Source organism: Saimiri boliviensis, chromosome 4 (genome assembly GCF_048565385.1).
Source record: "Saimiri boliviensis isolate mSaiBol1 chromosome 4, mSaiBol1.pri, whole genome shotgun sequence".
NCBI lineage: Eukaryota > Metazoa > Chordata > Mammalia > Primates > Cebidae > Saimiri > Saimiri boliviensis.
The window spans coordinates 107,455,276-107,478,044 of NC_133452.1; the positions used below are offsets into that span (position 1 = coordinate 107,455,276).

The 22,769-nt window shown below is 35.2% G+C and overlaps 1 protein-coding gene across 4 annotated transcripts in view; it reads right to left on the reverse strand.

Moving 5' to 3' along the window:
- Positions 1-22,769, reverse strand: part of BCKDHB (branched chain keto acid dehydrogenase E1 subunit beta) — a 250,309-nt gene that overhangs the window by 140,384 nt on the left and 87,156 nt on the right. For all 4 annotated transcript variants that reach the window (XR_012517288.1, XR_012517289.1, XM_074398023.1 and 1 more), the window contains exons 7-8: positions 19,541-19,638; positions 17,352-17,462 (exon numbers count right to left, since the gene is read on the reverse strand). Coding sequence is in view for 2 of the 4 variants with exons in the window: in XM_074398023.1 (XP_074254124.1) it covers positions 17,352-17,462; positions 19,541-19,638 (209 nt within the window). In the remaining 2 variants the exon portion in view is untranslated. The remainder of the gene's footprint in view (positions 1-17,351; positions 17,463-19,540; positions 19,639-22,769) is intronic.

Genomic DNA, 22,769 nt, shown 5'->3' on the forward strand with positions numbered 1-22,769 from the left:
AGTGGCAACAACCCCTTCTGCCTAAGGATGAACTTCCCATTCATTCACCCTAAAGCAATGTCTCATCCATGTGCACAGATCTACGCAACTTTTTTAATAGTGAAAAAGCCTAGAGAAGAAAGAGACATAAAGGAAAACCACACCAGTAAGCTATCCAGAATAATCAACAATCACAAATGAAGAAGAGACCTATGACCAAAAAAACACTACAGAAGAAACAGAGATATTCTATCTATAGAACCTAACTTGAAAAAATAATTTGTATACTCATAAATACATGGGTATACAAATTGAAGAAAATATATGACAAAAAGCAAAACACATAGCATGATACAAAAGGATTTGAAAACAATGGGAACATTTTGATTGATGAAGTTGAAATATATTAAAAAATTAAATAATGCAATAAATTAAGCATGCAAAACATTGTAAAAACACAATGGGACAAAAACCAAGAGAGAAAAAAATGAGAGACAGAGAAAATCAACCTAGCTTGTCTATCATACAACTGCTAAGAGTATTTTGAAAAGAATATATATAAAAAAGAAAGAATATAATTATCCTTAAATATGTAGGCCATTCCCAGAGAAAAGTCATGAGAGGCAAAACAAGATGAGTGAAGCAGACTCACATTTAGATTCAAACCTATAATACTGCAGTATAAAACGTACCAAAAAAAATCACAAAGTTTCCAGAAAAACAAATACACAGAGAGATTTTGTAAAAAAGAGTAAGAATCAGGATGATATCAACATTTTCTACCCCAATGTGATACTAGTATATAATGAAGCATTATCTTCAAAGTTCTAAGTTACTGTGAACCTAGAATACTATATGCAGTCAAATATCAATCAAATGTGAGTGCAAATAAAAACGTTTTTTCAAATTCAAGCATCAGAAAACCTCCCGTACTCAATACACCCTTTGCTTTAAAAAGTTAGTTATGAACATACTCCAACTAAAGGAGAAAGACAACCATGAAAGAGCAAATCACAGGACCCAGGAAATGGTGCCTTTAAGAGTGAAGTAGAAAAACATGCCTGGAGAGATTGTTCTGCAACAAATGTAGAGAAAGGTAGTCAAAATTGGAGAAAAAAAAAAAAACAGAGAGCTCCAAGAGTAGGCTGGGCACGGTGGCTCATGCCTGTAATCCCAGCACTGTGGGAGGCTGATCACCTGAGGTCAGGAGTTCAAGACCAGCCTGACCAACATGGTAAAACCCTGTCTCTACTGAAAATACAGAATTAGCCAGGCATGATGATGCATGCCTGTAATCCCAGCTACTAGAAAGGCTGAGGCAGGAGAATCACTTGAACCCGGGAGGCAGAGGTTGCAGTGAGCTGCTATTACACCAAGCACTCTAGCCTGGGCGACAAGAGTGAGACTCCGTCTCAAAAAAAGAAAGAAAGAAAAGAAGTGTAAAATAAAATAGAGTATGAGTGATCTTCAAAATATTTTAAAGGCTTGTCTTGATTTTTCAAGGAGAAAATGAAATGTAATTAAAACTACAAAATCCAAAAGACTTTAAAATAATACCATAGCCCAAATGTGAAACATCCAGAACGTGGTAAGACATTGAAAGTTAATGTGCTATTTAAAAAGGCAAACCATTTGATCTAGATGCCAAGAGAACCTCCTTTTAAGGTCCCAAAGACAAAGTACTGGACCTCAAGCGAAAAAAAATAAAATCTTACTCCCATCAGTGATGAAAAATATTTGTTATCATAATACTAACAGGTATACTGCTTCTCAACTTTTAAAATCAACTTAGAGACAAAAGTTGGAAAGTTTAATTATTTCATTTCTGTTATAAAACAGAATGCAATGTTATCAGTCTTGGCAATGTAAAATAACCAGCTGAAAAAAAATGGGAATTGGAAGGGAGGCAAGAGTGGTAGACAGAGGAGTAGAGGGCATTAACATTATCTTCTTACATAGTGAGAGGTCAAGAGATTCTGAGAAATTTTAATGGAATAAGATATAGAGATTGAAATAAATAAAATCAAGAGGTAATCAGCAGAAAAAATAAAATATAGGTAATATTATAACTCAGAACTGAGGAAATGCTAAAATGAAGACAGCAGGGAATGCAAGCCCATCAAATTGTTATGTGTCATAGTGGTAAATAAATTATGTTAAAATTTATAAATCAAAAGTTATGGACATTGATACACACACGTGTGAGTGTAAACATATATATGCATGTGTGTGCATGAGTGCATGTGGTGAACCCCTGATTCCTGAATAACAGTTTTTAACATATTCTCCACATTTTTATATTCTCCTAATTATGAATTCCACTTTCCCAAAACAGAATGTAAAAAAACTCTTTACCACCCTCTATTATAGCCAAGATAAAGACATGACCCAGGCTCCACCAATCGAACCTAACCCTGCAAAGAAACACATGAGGGAATGGAATGAGCAAGGGGAAGTCCATTTTCCTGGCACAAGTGTGAAATGTGTTTCCAGTCAGAAGTGGCGGCAACCAATCCAGTCGTGTTGGCATATGTGCAATCTGCCCCAGCACATTGTTTTATGCCACTTAGGAACAAAGCAAAACGCAAAGCAGAGCCACAGCACTGACTCAAGCCTCAGAGAAATATAGTACCATACACTTTGTCTCTTGGCTCAGACTGGCCCATCTGCTCTGATTTAGAAGTGTTTATTACATGTTTCTCCCCAACTTTGATGCATTTGCCCTGAACTCCATAACTCAACAAGCTCACTCCTTCCTGATTCTGGTTAAAAACTCTTTCTCGCTCTAGTTACCAAGCTGTTTTAAGTGGTTTGCTCCACGTACTTTTATTTTCCATAAACCCTGTTATTTTTAGTGAACATGCCTGGGGAATCCAATTTACTCTGCAGAAATGTATGTAATGCATTATAGCAGATATATCCATTCAGCGTATTGCTAGAGATACGGAAGTAGCCTTCAGAAGAATAAAATACAGAAATGGTTAAAAGTGGCTGTGTTTAGGGAGTAGGGATGGGGAGGGAGGATGATACTTTGCATTACAAGCTCCACTATACTGTGTGTTTTAGCACTATGTTAATGGATTACTTGAATTTTTAAATCTCTTCTGCCACACTCAGAAAAAGAGGAGGGAAATACCAAAAAAAAAAAACTGTAATGATACGATCACAACATCAAGTAGAAAGAATATTAAAAAATAAAATTGAGATGTGAAATAGTTATGTAAGAAACTATGTAACTTAATTAAACACATAAAAGAAAATATAAACAAGTAAAGAAACAAACCAAGTTCCTGGAAGAAAAAAATAAAAGCACAACGAGTATGTGTTTGGAAAGATTGACTATTCATGACAATAAGGAGAGTCTCAGGTTTTTTTTGGGGGGGTGGGGTGCTGGTTTGTTTTGTTTTTTTGTGACGAAGTTTCACTCTTGCTGTCCAGGCTGGAGTACAACGGCACAGTCTCAACTCACTGCAACCTCTGCCTCCCAGGTTCAAATGATTCTTCTTCCTCAGCCTCCCAAGTACCTGGATTATAGGCACCCACCACCACACCTGGCTACTTTTGCATTTTTGTAGAAGCAAAGTTTCACCATGTTGGTCAGGCTGGTCTCGAACTCCTGACCTCAGGTGATCCACCTGTCTCAGGCTCCCAAAGTGCTGGGATTATAGGAGTGAGCCACCATGCCTGGCCCCAGTTTTAAAATAGATAAACTAGAAAGGTTAAACCTTTTGTTTAAACCTTTGTACATCACAGTTTCCATAAATTTTTAAGTTCAATTATCACAGCTTAGCACTGCAAAGTCAGGGTGTTAAAATAGAAAAAGAAATTCTTGTCGATTACAGAATAAATACTACAATTTTTTAAATAAAAGTACCAGTTTAATGGGAGAGAGTTAAATGGCCATCGAAGAACAGAAAGTCGACACATTTAGATTTCTTATATCACACCTAAAATGTTAAACTAAGAACATAATGTACCTATAATCTTTATTCATCATGAAATGAGGTAATGGATTTCTTTCTTTACACTGCTATTCATAACAGCGAAAGCATATAGTTTAAACAAAATGAAAATCTTGAGTCAAACTCAAATGATTTAAGTGTATAAGGGGACACCAAAAACACATCAAGTGGGATGTGAAATGGAAAAATATAATTACATAATTTAATCTTTCTTTCTCCAATTCCATGTGGAAGGAAAAAAAATAATGCTAAATGAAAGAAAATACAGTAGTGTGATTTACAAGGTGTATACAGGTCACATTTGCCCACCTATAAAACACATATCTTTATATTAGAAACGTGGGCAAATGTGAAAGAAAATTCCTGACATGTGATAAAATATGTTGCAAGCTGACATTTAGAAGCATTTGATCAGCAAAACTCTCAAGTGATAATCTTTATTATCCAGCAACCTGGGTTAAAGCCAACGGTACACCTTACTGGCTATTAGCTGCTCTACCTTCCCCAAACCTCAGTTTTCTTCCATGTAAAATAATGACTCTGATGTCTAATTAGAAGGTTTGAATACAAAAGGAAATATGCATAACATATGTAGTTTTAACTTTTTAAATTTATCATTTACCAGCAACTAAGTCCTGTTATGTAAGATATATTATACGACATTAGGTCGGAACCTATAGTTATAATTTTAGTCTTCTTTAAAATGTACCTAAAATGTAAATCATAATTAAAAAAGACCCCATGGCATGACTGATACTCTCAGTGTATTTTCCTTCTAGAGCACTAAGCAGTTCCTTCTTTAATTTCTTTCACTGAAAAACCAAATGCCACATGTTATTTTTTAGATCGTTCAACAAATATTTACTAAGTATCTAATATATTCTAGACTCTTCAAGACTCTGGTGAATATAGCAATGAACAAAATATACAAAATTCCCTGTGCTCATGGGACTTACAGGAAGTGGCCAAGGGCTGTCAGGGCAATCAATGTAGTAGCCACATCCCAACATAGCATCCAACAGCCTAGAACTTGCTCCAATTAGTACAACAAATAACTAGTTATGATCATGACAAAGAAAATCCTACAGAAAGAATGACTTGGCAAGAGGGAACAACTTTCAAATTGTCAGCTATCCTGTTTTGGAACAGAAAAACAAACTGTTCTCATCTGAGAGGAAGGTACCACCCTACCTGCTCTCTCTGCAAGGTCAAACCATATGCAAAATAATTGCAAACTCAAAATGAGACTGTTTTTCCTTACTTCTAATGAAAAGCATTTAAGCCTAAAAGATTTTTCAGTCATTTCTTAAATAGTTATTTTGTATATTACAGGCTTATTATAAGCATAAAAGAAATACACACAACTTTTAACATAAATTAAAATGACTTTACTTAGTCTTTCATCAAAAACATAAACTACTTTCAACAATTAAACACAGCATATAACAAGAATAATTTTAAACCCATATGTCCTTGTACAGTCAAGAAGACATATAATTTTACCTAAAAATAGTTCTTTATTACATTTTTAACTAAAGGTTTAGAGAAAAAGAAGTGAGAAAAGATTTCTAATTTATTGTTTTCAATCCAAAAGACCATCAGTTATTCTGATATATAAGCTAAAACATTTAGGTTACATTTTAATAATGGCCTAGAATAAAACTACTGTCATACTATTTATTCAGAACTATAACATAGGTTTAATTTACAGTGGCAGAGCCAGTCCCTGCTGTGGAAACCCAGCGGTATTAACCACGAAACTTGGCCTAAGAGAGGCCTCTAGTGGTTACAAGTGGTTACTAGCTCCCCTTTCCACCCCAATCCCGCATCTGTTTGAGAATATTCTTGTTCTCATTAGCTTTCTCTGTCCCCCTCTGCTCCCACAAAACAGACATAGCCTGAAGCAAAATAGCTACTATTCAGTCACTGATTTATTCACTTAAGTCCATGTGACCAATTTTTAAAATATATATTTTAACTGATAATACGTAAATATTGGAGATTCTCTTAAGACAAATTCTTCAACTTCTCCATAAAACCAATTTAAAGCTATTCAGTGCAAAATACAGACCCTAAATATTATCTTGCTAGTGTTAGCAACCTTAATACAAAATGAAATTTATGGTAGTCTAAATTGACCCTAAGAAAATTTTTTAAAAATTAAAGGTTACCAAGTTAGAATTAAATTTCTAATTTAATCTGTGGGTCTTCAGAATATGTCTTGCACCATTAACAATAACTTAGTGATTAACACCCAGGTGCAAATGCAAGAATTAAATTAAAGTAGGTCCTTCATCCAATTACCAAGTTTTGACTCCTTCCTCATTTCTTTTTGCTGAAGACCTCTGCTCCTCAATCCTCTCCATTCCCATACCCCCTGCCAGCCTTACAGTGCCTGTCTTGAAGTGTCCCCAGTGAAGTATTTTGTAGCAAGAATGGAAATATCTAGAGTAAAAGGATAGGAGGAAAGAATGCTAAATCTAAGGACACTGAGCCCTTCCTCCCAGCTACAGTCACTCCCTCATTCCACAGCAGAATTACTGGCAGCTCCTTTCCCCTAGGGCCTTGTCCTGTGCCTGTGATAGCCTACCCCTAAAATATCTTGAGATTAGAGATGTCCAGTATGTACCCAAAGAACAACTATTCATTTCCATGGGCACATCTTCATCTTCTGCTACACAGCATGTTTAAAAGAGAAAGGAAAGGGAAAGCAGAAGAAAGAGCTGGAAAGAAAAGTGGAGGGAACAGAGATGAAGATCTTTTCTCTATCATTTCCTCATTTCGTTAAAATTTAAAAAGAAAAGAAAAGAAAAGAAAAACACTTCCCAAGAACTTCTAAAAGGTAGGAGATTACTCTGGGCAGAGAGTGAGGGGGCAGGAGGCCTGGGAGATAGTACCTTGTAACAGGGTGTTTTTGAACAGAGAACCCTTATCCAAAGCAGTGCACAGGGCCTGCGATGGCTATAAAATTCAGCAGGGCAGATTTAGTTTTAAAAGCTCCTTCACAAATAGTAACTCCCATCTATTCAGAAAATGTAATTATCCATAAAACTCATTTCTTAGAAAATTAAGCATAGCTGAAGTTTACTGTACAGTCAATTTCACTTTGCCTTTCAAAGTAAAGAAATTGGTCCTATTCTAATGAGAATTCAAATAAATAATTTCTGTATGCCATTATGAAACACAGACAACCATTAAGAAAAATGAAGTGCAAGGTCAAAGTAAAACTTAAAACTTTTAAATAAATATTTCAATTTAGAATAAACTAGTGTATTTATTCATAGAATACTGTTCTAAAGTTACTTTTTAAACTTTTGTATGAGCACCAAGAATAAGAAAAAGCCCCAAATTGAAAACATTTTAATATTGTAACAGTTTTCATAGCATTGTTAAACTTTCTCTTGCTAATATTTGTAACTTTTCAGCAAGTATTTATTGAGCACTAATCGTATGACAGGCATTGTTGCAGGCACTGGGACTTTTTGAACCAAAAGACAAAAATCTCTGCTGTCACAGGACTTGGAAGATCAACAATGTAAATAACAAGATTACGTAACATTTTAGTTCAGGCTAGTCACTACAGAGAAGAGGAAAGAAGAAAAAGATAAAAGGAAGTCTTGGTAGGATTCAATATCAAATAAGCTGGTCAAGGAAGGCCTTAATGGTATTTGAGTAGTGCCTAACAGAATAACAGAGTGAATAAAGGCGATATCTGGGGAAATAACATTTTCTAAAGGGTGGTGGGATGTGGAATGAGATGGCATCAGGTATATTCTTGTAGGCCATGGTAAGGAATTTGACTTCTTTCTCAATAGAAAATCACTGAGGCCTTTTGAGACTAGAAGGAATATGATATGGCTCAGACTGAAAATACCAACTTTGCCTATGGCAAGGAATGGTAAGAAGTGCAAGGTGGCTTCTGACCATCTTTGTTAGGTACTTACGGCCAAAACCTAGTGTTTGGTAGAAAAACCCACAGTCCTCCATTTTGTCCCTCACTTCCTGGAGTCCGCCTGCAGACCCTATTCTGCCTGGTAGCGCAGGGCGACCAATCACTGCTCAGCCTTAACCCGCCAAACCTAAAGCCAACCCCCATCCCCCACCCCTTGGCAGTTGCAGTAGTCTGCCTAGAAACAAGACAGCCAATAAAATTCAAACCTAAGCCCGCCAAGAGGTGACCAATCCCCTTCTGGCACGCAGAAAACCCTCCTCTGCTCTCCCTTCCACCAATCACTCCGCAACACCTCGCTTAAACAGGCCACCGTCCCTATAAAAACCCTCTCCGGCAGCTGCTGGGTGCAGCTCAGCTCCCCTCCCGCCTGGGTTGCCCGCAAACCCCAATAAACCTGGACTCGGCTTAACAACTCCTCGCTCTCATTTGCTTTGGGAAGGGTCTCTGCGGGTCGCACACCTAGGTGACAAATGCCAGCAGTCTGGAGCAGGATCAAGCAATGGTCAGATTTTGGACATATTATGTAAGCAAAGCCAGCAGCATATGCTTTGGAATTTAATCTGGGAGGCAGCACACAACAAAAAAAGAGAAATTTAAAAGACTCTATGTTATAAAGTCAAATTCTTATAAATTTTAATAATTACCATAATTTAATCTTCAGGTAAAGTTTAAACATGTCAGAATTGTGTCCATTTTTTCTTCTTTATAGATGTGAAAATCACCTAGACCTTGTAAATGACGGTGCTTCAATTCTATTTTGCATTGTTGTTATGCAATTGATTTTAGATTAAATGACAATAATTCCTGAGAATCTGAGTTTCTCCCAAAGCCTTTCGTTCATTCTCCTGCCAAAAATAAGTTCTTATTTTTGAAGGCAGCTTCTCTGAATTTCTCCTTATTTAAGAAAACTCTTCCTTTCAAGCTTGACAGCACCTCAAAAGCTATTCGGCCTGGCCACTGCTTTGTTAACAGTATCGCTCCTTTTTAACTAATTTTGAATGTGGTCTGTATGTCAGCAGGAAAGTCCATTAAAGCCCATAACCTTAACCACTGTTCTTACTCCTGGGAAGGCTTGGGAGAGAACAGCCCTGCTTATGAGCTCCTGTTTCACATCAGCATGACAACTGAGCTGAGTTGCCCAGAGAAACTGAAGGAAGGGTGTGAATGGACAGAGCCACATGATAAAAGAAAACTTCCTGGCTAAGGACAGCAAGGCTCTCCCTGAGTCCATAAAAGGGCTCACTACAAGGTGAAGAAAGGAAATGAATTAAAGGGAAGATCTAGCTTCTTTTTATTTTTAAAAAACTTTTTGTTGAAGTTTAACATATATGCAAAAAAAAGGTGCATCGGGTGTTCTGCTAAATTTTCAAAAATTTAACCTAAATAATCAGCACTCAGAACAAGAAACTGTCACCAACAACCCCCTAGCACTGCTCCAATTATTAATCACTCTCATGATTATCACTAGTCTGACATCTAACACCACCAATTAGTTTTGTCTATTTTCGACCTTTATATAAATGAAATCTTTCAGTATGTATTTACTTGAGTCTGGCTTCTTTGTGAGATGAATACACATTATTCCGTTACATTTTTAGTTCATTTATTCTCATTGCTGAACAATATTACATTTACTTATTATTGTTCCATTCTCTAGTTGATGAATAGTCAGTTTACAGTGTCAGGCTACTAGAAATAACGTTCCCATGAACATTTCTGTGTTTTTGTGTATTTCTTCATATATACGCATAAAAATAGGAATTGCTAGTTTACAGGGTTCAGAGAGATACTGCCAAACAATTTTCCAAAATGGTTGTACAAATTTATATTATCAACAATAGTCTATGAGAGTTGAATTGCTGCTCCACATTCTTGCCAACATTTAGTGTACCTTTTCAAGACTTTTCCCCATATTTCTATTGGATATTTGTCTTTTCTTTTTGATTGTAAAAGTACTTGATATTTCTGGATGTAAGTTTCCTTGAGTTTCCCCAAATCTATAGATTATCTATTTACTATATTACTGGTGCCCTTTTGATGAATAAATTTTCTTAATTGTGATAAAGCACAATGTTATCAGCCTTTTCTTAATGGGTTTTTCTTAATGGTTTCGTTAGTGCAGAAGATCAAATGAACATATTCAAGAGCATTATTTTTTTTTCTTTCACAAGTAGATCTGCAGCTCAGCTGAAATTGATGTTTGTGTGGTAAGAGTTAATACAATTATTTTTCATAGTACCTAAATGAATCAACATCCTCTATTGGAAAAAACTACCTTTTCCTCTCAAAATTTCAAAGTCACCCTTGTCCTGAATCAGATAACCAGCAGGTCTGTTTCTAAACCCCTATTTTATTACATTGGTCTATCTGTGTATTTTTATACCTATATAATACTATAATTACTACAGCCCTAATAACACATCTCAACATTTAATAATTAAGTCTTCCAGTTTTGTTCTTCTTCAAGATTGCTCTGGCTCTTCTTGGCCTTACAATTGACTAACATGCTATATGCTTTAGTTTATGGGTCTTTAATTTTTCTGAACAATATTTTGGGATTTTCTGTGCAAAGTTCTGACGTAAGTATCACTAAATTTTTTCCTAGATAGTCCTAATCTCAAGAGGAAGCGGTCAAAATTACACTAGGAATTATAATTTTTGCTGCAGGCATTTTGCAGCTACTCTTTCATCAGTGTAAGATAATTAACTTCCATTTCTAGGTTGCTATGAAATTTTAATTATGAATAAATATGGAATTTTAATAAATACTTCTCTTGCATTATCAAGATAATCAGAGTTTTTCTTTATCTGTTTTCTGTTAATATGAGGAATTGCATCAACTGCTTTGTGAATATTTATGAACATTACCTATGTGATCTACACTTATTTTAAAAGTTGTCTACAATTTTCCTTCCTTATACTATCCTAAATAAGTTTGATATTAAGATTATGCTGGCCTTATAAAAAAAATTTGGAAGTTTTCCCTTTGATTCCATTCTCCATAATGTTGTAACCAAGCGAGCATGAAATCACCACTGAGACAAAGGCTAGACCAAATTACAGGGTCTTTATTGCTGGCGGCCACGGAGGACTCACGTCTTTCTAACCCGTGGTCCCGAAAGGAGGGTGTCAAGACCTTTTATGCCCCTACACCACCTCTTGGGCGGGGGTGAGGGTGAGGGGCTTCGGACATTCAGAGGGCCAGAGGACTTTGGACATTCCAATTGTTATTAAGTGGTTTACAGAAGTCAAGATAAGCGTTAGTTTATACATTGTCTGGGTAGGGTGGAAATTACAGACCTTAGTTACTTATTACAAGTTGCAGGGGCCAAGATGGCGTGGGTTTGGACTGCTTGCCTGTCACATCAGGGTTACAGATAGCAGTTTCAATGGAAAGTCAAGGTATGGTCAAGGTATGCAGTTTATGGGGCAATTACTATGTCACAGTAAGGGTGTGCATAAGGACTATATTTTAGATAATTCACCAATAAAGCCATTTATGCCTGGGGTTTTCTTTGTATGGAGTTAATAACATTTAATTTTTTAATAGATCATAACTATTTAGATTTTCTAATTTCCCTTGTATCAATGTTGAATGATTTATATTTTTCCAGGAAATTGTCAGCTTTACTCAAAACTTATTTATAAAATTATTCATAACATCCTCTTTATCTTACCACTGTCTGTGGGCTCTACATCATACAAACAAATATTTGTCATTTGTTTCTGCTCTATTTTTTCCATTAGTTAAAAGTTTATCAATTACATTAATCTCTTCAAAGATCTAAATTTTTACTTTATTAAATTTCTCTATTCTACAGATTCAACTTCAGTAATTTTTACTCTTTATTATTTCATTTATTCTACTTTCTCTAGGTTTGATTTCTTTCTGGAGATGGAAATTCACATCATTAATTTTTTTTAATTCTTATTATTTCCTAAATTTATGTATTTACAGCTATAAAGTTTCCTCTGAGCATGGCTTACGCTGGTCCTTGAAATTTTTGGTATATTATATCTTCATTAACATTCAGTTCAGTCTCTTTTCTAATTTTTGTTTTAGTTTCTTTTGTAATCTACAATTATTTAGAAGTAAAGTACTTGGGCCAGGTGCAGTGGCTCACACCTATAATCGCAGCACTTTGGGAGGCCGAGGCGGGTGGACCACGAGGTCAAGAGATTGAGATCATCCTGGTCAACATGGTGAAACCCTGTCTCTACTAAAAATACAAAAATTAACTGGGCATGGTGGCGCGTGCCTGTAATCCCAGCTACTCGGGAGGCTGAGTCAGGAGAACTGCTTGAACCTAGGAGGTAGAGGTTGCAGTGAGCCAAGATCATGCCATTGCACTCCAGCCTAGGTAACAAGAGTGAAACTCCATCTCAAAAAAAAAAAAAAGTACTTAATTTGTAGGAAGTTGAGGCTTTTCCAGTTGTCCTTTTCTTTCTCTTAATTTCTAACCAAATTCCACTATTGTTATAGAACATACTCTAAATGATTCTAAGCTTATGGAATTTTTTAAGGTTGTATTTATTGCCCAGCATTTGGCCAATTTTGACAAATGCTACATATTCTATTAAAAAGAATGATTTCTGGAATAGCTGGGTACACAATTAGGATAAGTTTACAAATTGATTTGTTCAGATCTTCTATACACATAACAATATTTTGTCTGCTTGATTAAGCAAGATTTAAGGCTAATGTCTTAAAGTCTCCTGCTATAACTGTGAATGTGTTCATACCTCTTCTGAGTTCTGTGTTTTATTTGTTTAGTTTATTGCTTTTTTATTTTAAAACTATGTTATTGAGGACAAAATAGGATTATGAGATATCTTCATGGTGGACTGGTCCCTTTGGCATTATAAAATGCTCCTCTTCATTCAAGTAATCCTTTTTGCCTTAATGCTTTCTTTGAAATTAGTATATCTATACCAGCTTTCTTTTTCCATCCCTTTATTTCAACATTTTGATGTCCTTATATTTAAAGTATACCTTTTTAAGCTACGTGTGGTGGCAGTAGCTTTTTCTAATGAAGTCTGAGGATCTTAGACTTTTACTAAGTTTATTTCATCTTTTTGTATTTAATTACTTCTATATTTGGGTTTATATCATCTTGTTATCTGTTATCTATTGACCCATCCACTTTTTTATACTTATTACTTTTCTTTCCTTTGGATTAACTAAATATTTTTATTAATTTATAGTTCTCTTATTAACTTGCTAGATATACATTCTTTCATTGTTATTTCAGTTGTTACATTAGCAATTATAATTTGTATCATTGATTATAACCTAATTAGAACATTACACTTCATAATAATCCTAGAAAAACAGAATATTTTAACTCTATGTAAAACCCCTGGCTTTTGTGTTTATTGTCTTACATTTCAATTCCATATATCTAACTTAAACTTCACAGAACATTATCACAACTTTTTTTAGACAATCAATATTGGGCTACAGGTTATGGCCTCCTCCGTATTTTTTTTTAGGATCATTTCCTTCTGCCGAAGGGATCTCCCTTGCAGTACTTTGTTTTACTGAGACCTGCTAGCAATAAATTCTCTCGATTTGTTTGCCTTAACTATTTTTATTTCATCTTAATTTTAAAAAGTTATTTTCACTAGGTATAGAATTCTAGGCTAGCATAGTCAGAAATTTAAGACGTCATGCCACTGTATATGTAGGTGTGGTTTTCTTTTAATACAGTCTTCTTAAAGGTTAACAAAGCTTGTGTAATGATGTTCTGAAACTTTCCCGAGAAATTCTTTTAGATATTGTTGCTGATCGATTTTCTCTCTCTTCTTTTTCTGGAATTAAATCACAGATCCTAAATGTGCTTTATCCTCTTTTCTGACTTGTGCTTCAATTTGAACATATTCTACTAGCTACTCTTCCAGTTCATTATTGCTATCATCCACTGAGTCTAATATGTCATGTGCCCATCTATTGAGTTCTTATTGTCAGATATATATATTTTTGATGGCTCCACAGAGTTTAGTTGATCCATATACATACATGTCCATACACACACACCCAATTCTCTAGGGTAATTCTCCATCCTCTTACCTCTTTTGTTCCTTCTTTTCTCTATGTTCCTAAGCATAACAATCAAGATGTCCTTGTCTACTAACTCCAATAGCTGGATCAGCTGTTTCTTTTTTTGTTTGTTTCCTCTTTGCTATTGATCAAATACTCCTGTCTCTTCATCTACTTAGTAATTTTTTTATTGAATGCTGGTTCCAGATAATGAGAGGATTGACTCCTTGCTCTGCTGGGCAGACAGAGTAAAGGTACATTAATTCAATAAGAAACTCAGAGGCATAGAGGCTGTGTTGTGAGTTTGAGATGACCTGGTCTACATGTGGTTTGACACTAATTATAAGACCTAACTCTCCATGGCTTTCAATTGAGAATATGATTGGTCTTTGTTGCTGCATTATCAAGTGACAGCTTCACTATCCAGATATTTTCTGCTTACTTTTCACCATTCACAGCTTTAGAATTTGGTAAATATCTTGACGGAAAGGTCAAGTATGTGTTTAAATCCCCTCAAATTTCAGTTCTGTCACTACAGCCCCACAAACCATGGGTTCTATACACCTGGATTCTATACACCTGGTTGAGACCAAATAGCAAGTGTCACCAACTAAAAAGCAGCAATAGGTCATCAGTGTCAATCACTTATTTCAGGGCTTTTAACTCTCATAGCTGATTCTCTTAAGCCACTCCACTTACACACACACACACACACACACACACACACACACACACACACATATCACACACCCATGGGACAGGGTAGGTCTCTGTCTCTTAGGCACCTCAAACTCAAGAATTTTCTACTGTGCTTTTCAGAAGTCTCCAGCTCAGCTTTTTACTATCAGGTTCAGAATTGAGTGGAAAAAGTAGCTGTGGTTTCTAGGCCCATTTAAGTCTCTAATTTTGTGACTCCCTTGAGCAACATTCAAAAACTCTGCTGCTTTCTCCATTCCCGAGAAACTATTTATTTTGGTTTATAACTTCCAAACCATCCATCAAGGATTAAGCAAGAAGTATGAATTCCTCAAGGGTCCAAGAGTCATTTTACTGTGCAGTGTGTTAATGTATGTGTTCAACCATCATTTTTGCCTTTAATATGCTTTCTTTTCTCAATTAGGCACTCCAAAAGATACATACTGGGATTTAGTTGACACGTAATGAATAAAACAGAGGAAAAAATGAGTCATAAGACAAAACAACTGATAAAACACAACTAATTAAAAGAGATTATAACATAAATTTTGGTTACTATAGAATTTATCAAGATGAATTTTAAAAGCTTCACTCTGGGGGTTAAAAGAATCCTCATTTTCAATATAAATATTTGGTCATCTCTAAATCCTAAGACAAAAAAGCTAAATATCAAAATTTTCCCTCTTTTGATACATCAAAAGAAAACAGGAGAGGTAATATCATCGGCAATGAAGAGTCTCAACTAGACCCAAAGCAGTCAAGAAGCTGGCTTTCACTGTCACAACTGGAGGGTCATCAACTGGAAAAATAACATGATGAAAGCATCCCAAAACAAAATAAAATAATGACGCTAGTAAGTCAGAGGTCTGATGCATCACTTTCGCATTCAGTAGAGATAGCCTGTCTCCTCTTTCATCTTTCCCAGTAGGATAGAACCCTAAGGAAAATGTATCTGTATTCTAGGATCAGACAAATATGTAACCAGTAGCTTCAATACAGTGATGCAAAAGCAAACTGACATCGATGTAAATATAAACCATTTCTCCCTTCTTTCTTCCCCTACTTCTCCTCTCTTCTGCTTCCACGGTTACCAACATGGAGTATTAGTACACTTGTGCTTTACCTTAAGCTGCTACAAATCTTTTCTGAATGTTTAAAGTATATATACAAACACACACACACATATATATGTAAATAAAGTCCTAAAAGTGCTTGCCCTGACTATATATGAACACACCCGCACTGTGCCATAACAAAACATCATATCCCCATACAGAAGCACCATCTACACTAAAAATGCAAACCCCAGGATAAATAGTGAATACATGATGTAAAGAAGCAGCCAACTCTGGTTTAACTATAATTTGGAACATTCGACTATTTGAAAGAAAATCCGGTGTCTGACTTGATCTGAAAATGCCTACAATAAGCATTACATTATTTTCATGTCACTATGAATAACTCAATCTGAAATAGTGCTCTTAATTACAGCAACTACAAATAGAAGGGATCAGGATATTGTTGAAACCACTTGTAAGCAGGTGAAGTGTTTAGATGGTATCAAGTGAGTCTTCAGAAACATTTACTATAAGAAATCTTGTATCTTCTACTAAATTTTAAAACACTCTTCACCTAAAAAAATCCCAGGCTATACTTTTATAGCAGTAGTATCTGAAGATTATTTTCATATAATTAACCCAAGAAATAGCCTGTTTTATAGCAGTATCTGCAGATTATTTTCATTAACTCATCCAAGAAATAGCCTGTAAAAGCTATGAGAATGCCAAAGCTCTTAAAAGCAGTAAATATAAAATAGCCTAGGTCTTAGGACTATAGCACTAAATTAAGAAAAAATAATACATGTCACTGTTACCTAGACAATGACATGTATCTTTTTTTACAATTATATATGTAATTGTACATGTATCAGTTGGACATGTATCTACTGTACTAATCTATTAAGACTAGGTACATATAATTTACAATTACATTTAGTCTTAATTGATCAGACTATTACAAAAAGAGTGCTTAACCTTCTTTGTATCAATATGAAAATAGATACTTCTTAAATTATCTTGAAATTGATATGAAAGATATTGAATATAAGCAGGTAAATAAGAACTAAACTATATTCTTAAGAGGAATTGGCTTTGTAAATCTTAATAGCAACAACAAGATCAATGTAATCAGGCCAAAGATCATGAGACTATTTAGACAGAAACTTTAAATTAGAACAGCCAGAATCGCCACATAACTCTTAAACTGTAATCCACAGTATTAAGACGATATACAGAGTCTTTTTAAAAAAAAATCCATCCCCATTACTTTTGGAGATAAGTGAAAATTCAGCCAAACCATTTCATTTACCTAAATTAAACTTAGATTACTGAACCATAACCAATAAGAAGGCAAAAACACAAGTGCCATTGGTATCCTTGATAAGCTCCATGACTCACACAACTCAACCCAAGGTGACTGCACAGACTCAGTCTTATAATATTTTAAACAGAGAAAACTACTGGAGGAAAATAGAAAATTCTACAGTGATTTGTTTCCTTGAGCATGAAGCTATTTATATAACTTTCACGCTGCAAATTCAAAAGTTTTAGTTCACTTAAAAATGCTCATATAGCTGACAATTTCAAAAGAATTATTTGCAAATATACAAAATATTTGGCCAAAGGTTTTAGAAAAATGACATTCTATCACCATACATTCATACCTTACAAACTGTGTCCACATCCCAAGGTATTATAGTCCTCAGATCAATAATTTCACAAGACACTCCAAGCTTTTCTTTTGCCATGGAAGCTACCTCTCGAATTACATGAACCTGAAATAAAGAGAAAATTTTGCAGCGAATGACTACAAAGGTTCCAGCCTGAAAAATTAGTTGAATTCTGACATCACTATTGGAGATAGTATTTAAAATCTCAGGAATTGATCTGCATGGAGAATTCATAAATTTGTTTTAAATATGTTGAATCTCATATTCTGCCAAAATAATAAGTATAGACATCTAGAAAACAGATGAAAAGAGGTGATTAGAGAAAAAGAGAGAAGAAGTACCACAGATATTGATTACAAAGATGGCACACAGAAGGTAAACAGTCACACCGGTAGGTAGAAAGCATATAGAGGGAAAAGAGCAAAAATTGCCAGCATTTAAAGAAAAAATGGAGCAAGACGAGAGGAAGGAAAAAGAAGAGGGAGGGAGGGAGGGAGGGAGAGAGGGAGAGAAAGAAAAAAAAAAGGGGGATAAAAAGAACAATTAAAGAGCTAGAAAGAAAACCAGGAGACAGTGTATTCCAGAAGCTGAAAAGATTTTACAGGGATAGCAGCCAGTATCACATACCATAGCAGGAATAAGAGCTGAATTTAAACAACTAAATTAGTAATGTTAACAAAAACAGTAAATTAATGGGAACAGAACTCACAGGTACAAGAATATAATGAAGTTAAGAAATTAAATATAGACAATAGAAAACAGTTGTTCAAGTTCAGTGTTAAAAGGAAGGAGATGTAATGGTATTTACAGTGAGAGGAATTCTTTAAATAGTGAAGAGAGATGTATTTTTTAAATAAGAACAACAAGAAATGGAAAACTGAAGATGCAAGTGAGAGAGAGACTAGCTAATAGATCACAGTCCTAGAGAAGATAAAATGAAATGCAGTCTGAAACAGATTTTGCAGAGGTCGTTATGAAAACCAGACACCTCTTCTTCAAAGACAAAGGGAAGAAGAAAAGAATTAAAAGCAAAAGGAAGAGCAAGCCATGTGAGTTAATACCTAATACACCCTAACTTCCCTACTGAAAAGAGAAGAAAGGTCATGAGCTGAGAGTAACAGAGATGTGGATTAAAAAGTGGACTGAAAGACAGCAAAAAGGTTTGCCACATGCACCAAGCGCACTGTCAATGGAATACAACTCACCAAGGAGCACAGTTACCTCACTGATGGAGAGAAACCATGAGAACCATAGCTCTCCACATCAAAAATCAAAAGGAGAGGAGAGCAGGAGCTTGTGATACTGAAATCTATTTTTATTATCTTCTTCATATTGTGTTGCCCTAAAGTTCCTAAAACAAAGATTTTCTTTATACAGAAAAAGAAAAATTGACCATATCTTTAAAAGAAGGAGAGAGAGAAGTGGAAGAAATAGGAGTTCATGGCCAGAGAGAAAGTTGGGAGGTAGAGCAATGTGACAACAAGCCTGGGGGGAAATGAACTGGATCAGTGGAGAGGGTCACTGGAAAAAAGAAAGATACGGAATTCTGAGCCTGGAGCAGCGGATGGGTCCACATGGCCAACAAAGTAACCATGAGAGATAGCAGGAAATGTGATAAAAAAGATTATAAGTCATTTGCAGCAAAAGTAACCTGGGTATAAATGCATTTCAAAAGAACTGTGTTTTTACTTAATACACTGTTGCAATATATTTATGACCACCACATGTTTACACATTTTAATATAAATACACCTCACCTTCACTCAGAAATCAGTACCACAGACCTTCAGTTATAAGATGAGGAAGTTCTCAGGATCTAATACAAAGCACAGTGACTACAGCAAATAATAGATCTGAAGTGTTCTAACTACACCCCCAACCACACACACACACACACACAATACTAAATATGTGTGCTGATGGATGCATTAATTAATTTGATTATGGTAATCATTTCACAAGGTATACATATATCAAATCATCACATATATACCTTGAATATATATAATTTTCACCAATTACACCTCAATAAAGTTGGGGAAAAAAGAAATGAGCATCAGTAGCACCAGACTTAATCTGAGATATACAGAAAACATTGCTTTCCATTTTTCATGTATCAGAATTTAAAATGAGAGTTTACAAGCACAACATAGGTTTTAACAGTTGGAATCAATGTTACTCACCTGAGTGCCCCAGGCTACTAGCGTAACATCACTCCCTTCTTGTATGACTTCAGCCTGGGACAGTGGGATGTTGTACGGTTCTACAGGAACCTGTTCCACTAAATACAGAACAGGAAAAAAAATAAACAATGTTATTTTTTTCTGAGGTAACATTTGTGCATAAAAGAATTTAAGAACCTCGTTGTAGCAAAGCTTTATTTATTGTTTATCTAAATTCTATATTACTTAAAATAGAAATAGCATTTATGATATGGCTCTATGACATTACCACACAGATGAATAAATGCAATATAAATGTATAAAATATATCAGCTATCTTGGAACAAAAGAAATAAACTTTAGAAACAAAAGAAATCTTAATAAAGAATGAACTTAGTCAATTAAGAACATATTGATATTGGTTTATTAACTATAATAATTATATCCTACTAATGTAAGATGTTAATAGGACAAACTATGTGTGCGTGGTATCTAACAACTTTGTACTATGTTTATATTTTTTCTGTAACTCTAAAATTTTTCTTAAAAATTGTTAATTCAGGTGATAAAACTTTATTAAATTAAGTTCTCAGATCAATTTTCTAAAAAGTAGCAAATTTATGGGGGGTTGAAAAATAGGGGACAAAATAGTAGGGACAATTTTTAAAGTACATTGTATTTTTTCATCTTACATCTATGAACACTTCATCAATAATAGCCACTGACAACACCTTAATTTTCAAAACTGAATACTGTAGACCTCAAAAAGAAAAAATTATTCAGCTCTAGCAAGCCAAAGGAAGCCACTGGTATCTGAGAGAAAACCATTTTATGACTTCTCTGCCTAACCAAGTACATGCAATATAGAGATGACTGAATCTAGGAGAAAATTATAAACTGAATTTCAAAATAAAATTGAGTAGGAAGTTGATAACCCAGTTATGCTGAAAAGCCCTCTTGAGTTTTGTTTGTTTGTTTGTTTGTTTTGAGACACGGTCTTACTCTGTGAGCCCAGACTGGAGTACAGTGGTACAATCTGCAACCTCCGCCTCCCAGGCTCAAATGATTCTCCTGCCTCAGTCTCCCAAGTAGGTGGGATTACAGGCACATACCACTACCACCAGGCTAATTTTTGTATTTTTAGTAGAGATGGGGTTTCATCGTGTTGGCCAGGCTGGTCTTGAACTCCTGACCTCAGATGATCCACTTGCCTGCCTCGGCCTCCCAAAGTGCTAGGATTACAGGTGTGAGTCACCATGCCTGGCTATTATTATTATTATTATTATTATTATTTTGAGACAGAGTCTCACTCTGTTGCCCAGGCTGGAGTTCAGTGGCACGATCTAAGCTCACTGCAATCTCTGCCCCCTGGGTTCAGGTGATTCTCTTGCCTCAACCTTCCAAGTAGCTGGAATTATAGGTATGTGCCACCAAACTCAGCTAATTTTTGTATTTTTCGTAAAGATGGGGTTTCACCATGTTGCTCAGGCTGATCTCGAACTCCTGACCTCACGTGATCTGCCATCCTCAGCCTCCCAAAATGCTGGGATTACAGGCATGAGCTACCAGGCCTAGCCCTTCTTGAGTTTGTATGTGAAAATACTATCAGTGGAAATACTGCAAAAAACTTTTGTTTCCTTTTGTTCATTTTCTCCATCAACATTTTTTCTTTCTTTTCACAAATAGAATCACATCGTATATACTGTTCAGAAATCTTCTACAATCTGAATTTTTTACCTCATCAATATATCTTGACCATGTTTCCACGTCAAAGTAGTTTTTAAAATCATGTTTATAAGTAAAAACCATTAAATGTAATGATGCTTTATGGGTGATACAGTAGTGAATTTATTCCTTGGTTTTTTTTTGGTATATTTCCAATCCAGTGACATTTCTATAACCAGTGTCAGAGCTGAATATCCTCTAAATGATTACTATGTTTAAATAAAAAAGGAAAATAGTAAAATCTATAAAATTACTTTTTGAGGTAAATCCCAAAACAGACAATAATTAAGTTAAAAACCTAGAACATAAAACAGTATTAGAAAACTTATAGGCATTAAAGCACTTTTTGAAAGTTTTTGTATAGCTCCCAAACTATATTGAGTCAGATACTTCTACTGTCTAAATGAGGGGTAGGCTAACTATAGCAGCAAGTTGATTTTTTTGTAAACAGTATTTTATTTGTTCATAACCATGCCATTGATTTACACGGTGTCTGCAGCTGTTTCCATCCTACAACAGCAGAGCTGACTAGTTCCAACAGAGACAACATGGTCTGCAAACCTAAAATATTTACTAACTGTTCCCTTACAGCAAAAGACCGCCAGCCCCAACTGTAAACAATGCTTTCAGACGTTAATTCTCAGCCCATTCATTAATGGCTTAAACCCAGTATTCACTGGATAGATGGATGGATGGATGGATGGATGGATGGATGGATGGATGGATGGACAGATAGACAGACAAATGGATAGATGAATGGACAGGCAGGTGGACAAATAAACAGACAGGGAGACAGACATATACCAATATACCACTGGAGTAGTATATTCTACTTAGCAAGTCTTAATTGCTAAACCAAAGTGAGGGTCAAGAACAATACTGATGACATCGAACAAACACACCAAAGATAGCACATGGGCTCTTTGCCATCATCAAGTCTTTCCCCCGGCAGCAAGATCTGAATGCCAATAGATAAGGCTTAAAGCCAGTATACATTCCATCTTATTTGTAAGTGGTCACCATTCAAGAGTCCTGTCTTTCCTGCCTTGTAAATCAGTTGCCAGCTGGTGATTAGCAAATCCTTGGAACACATGACTCTAAGGGCTGCTAGGCCAAAAGAAATGGGTTGGCATCTTGCCCCACTTCCTTTGTCAGGTTGCCAGTGAGCAACTAATTGCTCTATTGTCTTAAATAAATTACACAAAATAATAAGGCCTCATTATTTTAACAATTAGCTAAGGAACAACAAAGCAAACAAAGTTTTATTCTTTATTTTAAAAATACCATACTGAGAATAAGACTCAAGAAGAGCATTATATTAAGAACAACCAAAAAAAAAAAAAAAAAAAAAAAAAAACTTCTGAGAACAGGAGAATAAGAATCAATTTTAATATGTCAATTTATTTAAATTTGGCAAATAAGTAACCTGGAGAGCAAGCTAGAATTCACAGGTACTTCTTAGTTAAATTTAATTTAAAACATATTTATTCCAGGAAAAGGTTGTTATTTTCAGTTAGCTTTCTTA